This window comes from Gekko japonicus, unplaced genomic scaffold, assembly GCF_001447785.1.
Source record: "Gekko japonicus isolate JY-2015 unplaced genomic scaffold, Gekko_japonicus_V1.1 scaffold39896, whole genome shotgun sequence".
Taxonomy (NCBI): Eukaryota; Metazoa; Chordata; class Lepidosauria; order Squamata; family Gekkonidae; genus Gekko; species Gekko japonicus.
The window spans coordinates 1-957 of NW_015223234.1; the positions used below are offsets into that span (position 1 = coordinate 1).

A 957-nucleotide genomic window follows, 5' to 3' on the forward strand; every position below is an offset into this window, starting at 1 on the left:
CTGCAGGAAATGACCCCTGATCCTGTGGAAGCGGGAGGTATTGCTAGGCTTTCCAGGTGGGGGTGGCGGCGTTTTTCCGAAGAGTGCCCTGCCCCCTTTGCGGGTGGGGCATATGTGCCTTACGCCTAACCCCCTTCCCCTTCTCTTCCTCCCCCCAGCGAGACGGTCATTTGCAGCACTCGAGCGACAGTGATGCTGTACGACGACGTGAACAAGAAATGGGTGCCGGCAGGGGGTGGGGCCCAGGCCCTCAGCCGCATCCAGATCTACCAGAACCCCACCAGCAACACTTTCCGGGTGGTGGGCCGCAAGATGCAGCCGGACCAACAGGTACCCCCCCCCCAAAAAAAAACAGACTCCCGGAGCCGAGAGGAGCGGAAGGGATGGGCTTGGCCCGGAGAAGCCTGGGTTATCGGGATGTGCCTTGCCGCTTGCCGTAGAGATGGAAGAGAAGGAATTCCCCGGCAAAGGAAGTGACATCATCTGGGGTGGGACGTGGGTCGTGCCCCTCTGCTGCCAGCCCGCGACCCTTCCCCGCCCCCCGATCCCCACGTCCTCCTCTGCGTTCCGCTCACCTGTTCAGTTCACCCCCCCACCCCTGCACCCTCCTTTGGCTGACCTGCGCTTTGCTTCTCTCTTCCCGCCGAAGGTGGTAATCAACAGTGCAATCGTCAAAGGGCTGAAATACAACCAGGCCACCCCCAACTTCCACCAGTGGCGTGATGCCCGCCAGGTTTGGGGGCTCAACTTTAGCACCAAAGAAGAGGCCGGGCAGTTTGCCAGCGGAATGTTGCATGCGCTGGAGGCGCTGGATTCAGGTGAGGAGGACTCTTGAGTTGGGGGCAGGGGAGACCTTTCAGGAGAACAAGGAAGGAACACAAGAAGGGCATCGAGGGAAGGAACGGAGGCAGCTTTGCTTTGCCTTCAAGAGCAAATGACACGGCCTCAGTTAACCCA

General features: G+C 60.4%; 1 protein-coding gene across 1 annotated transcript; it reads left to right on the forward strand.

The window, feature by feature from the left end:
• Positions 1–158: 158 nt before the first annotated feature.
• Positions 159–818, forward strand: LOC107125317 (vasodilator-stimulated phosphoprotein-like; the record flags this gene model as incomplete). The annotated part of the gene is made up of 2 exons (XM_015428758.1): positions 159–330; positions 650–818. Coding segments are annotated over 2 exons (341 nt in total), but the record flags the coding sequence as incomplete, so codon positions are not given.
• Between the last annotated feature and the right edge of the window lie 139 nt (positions 819–957).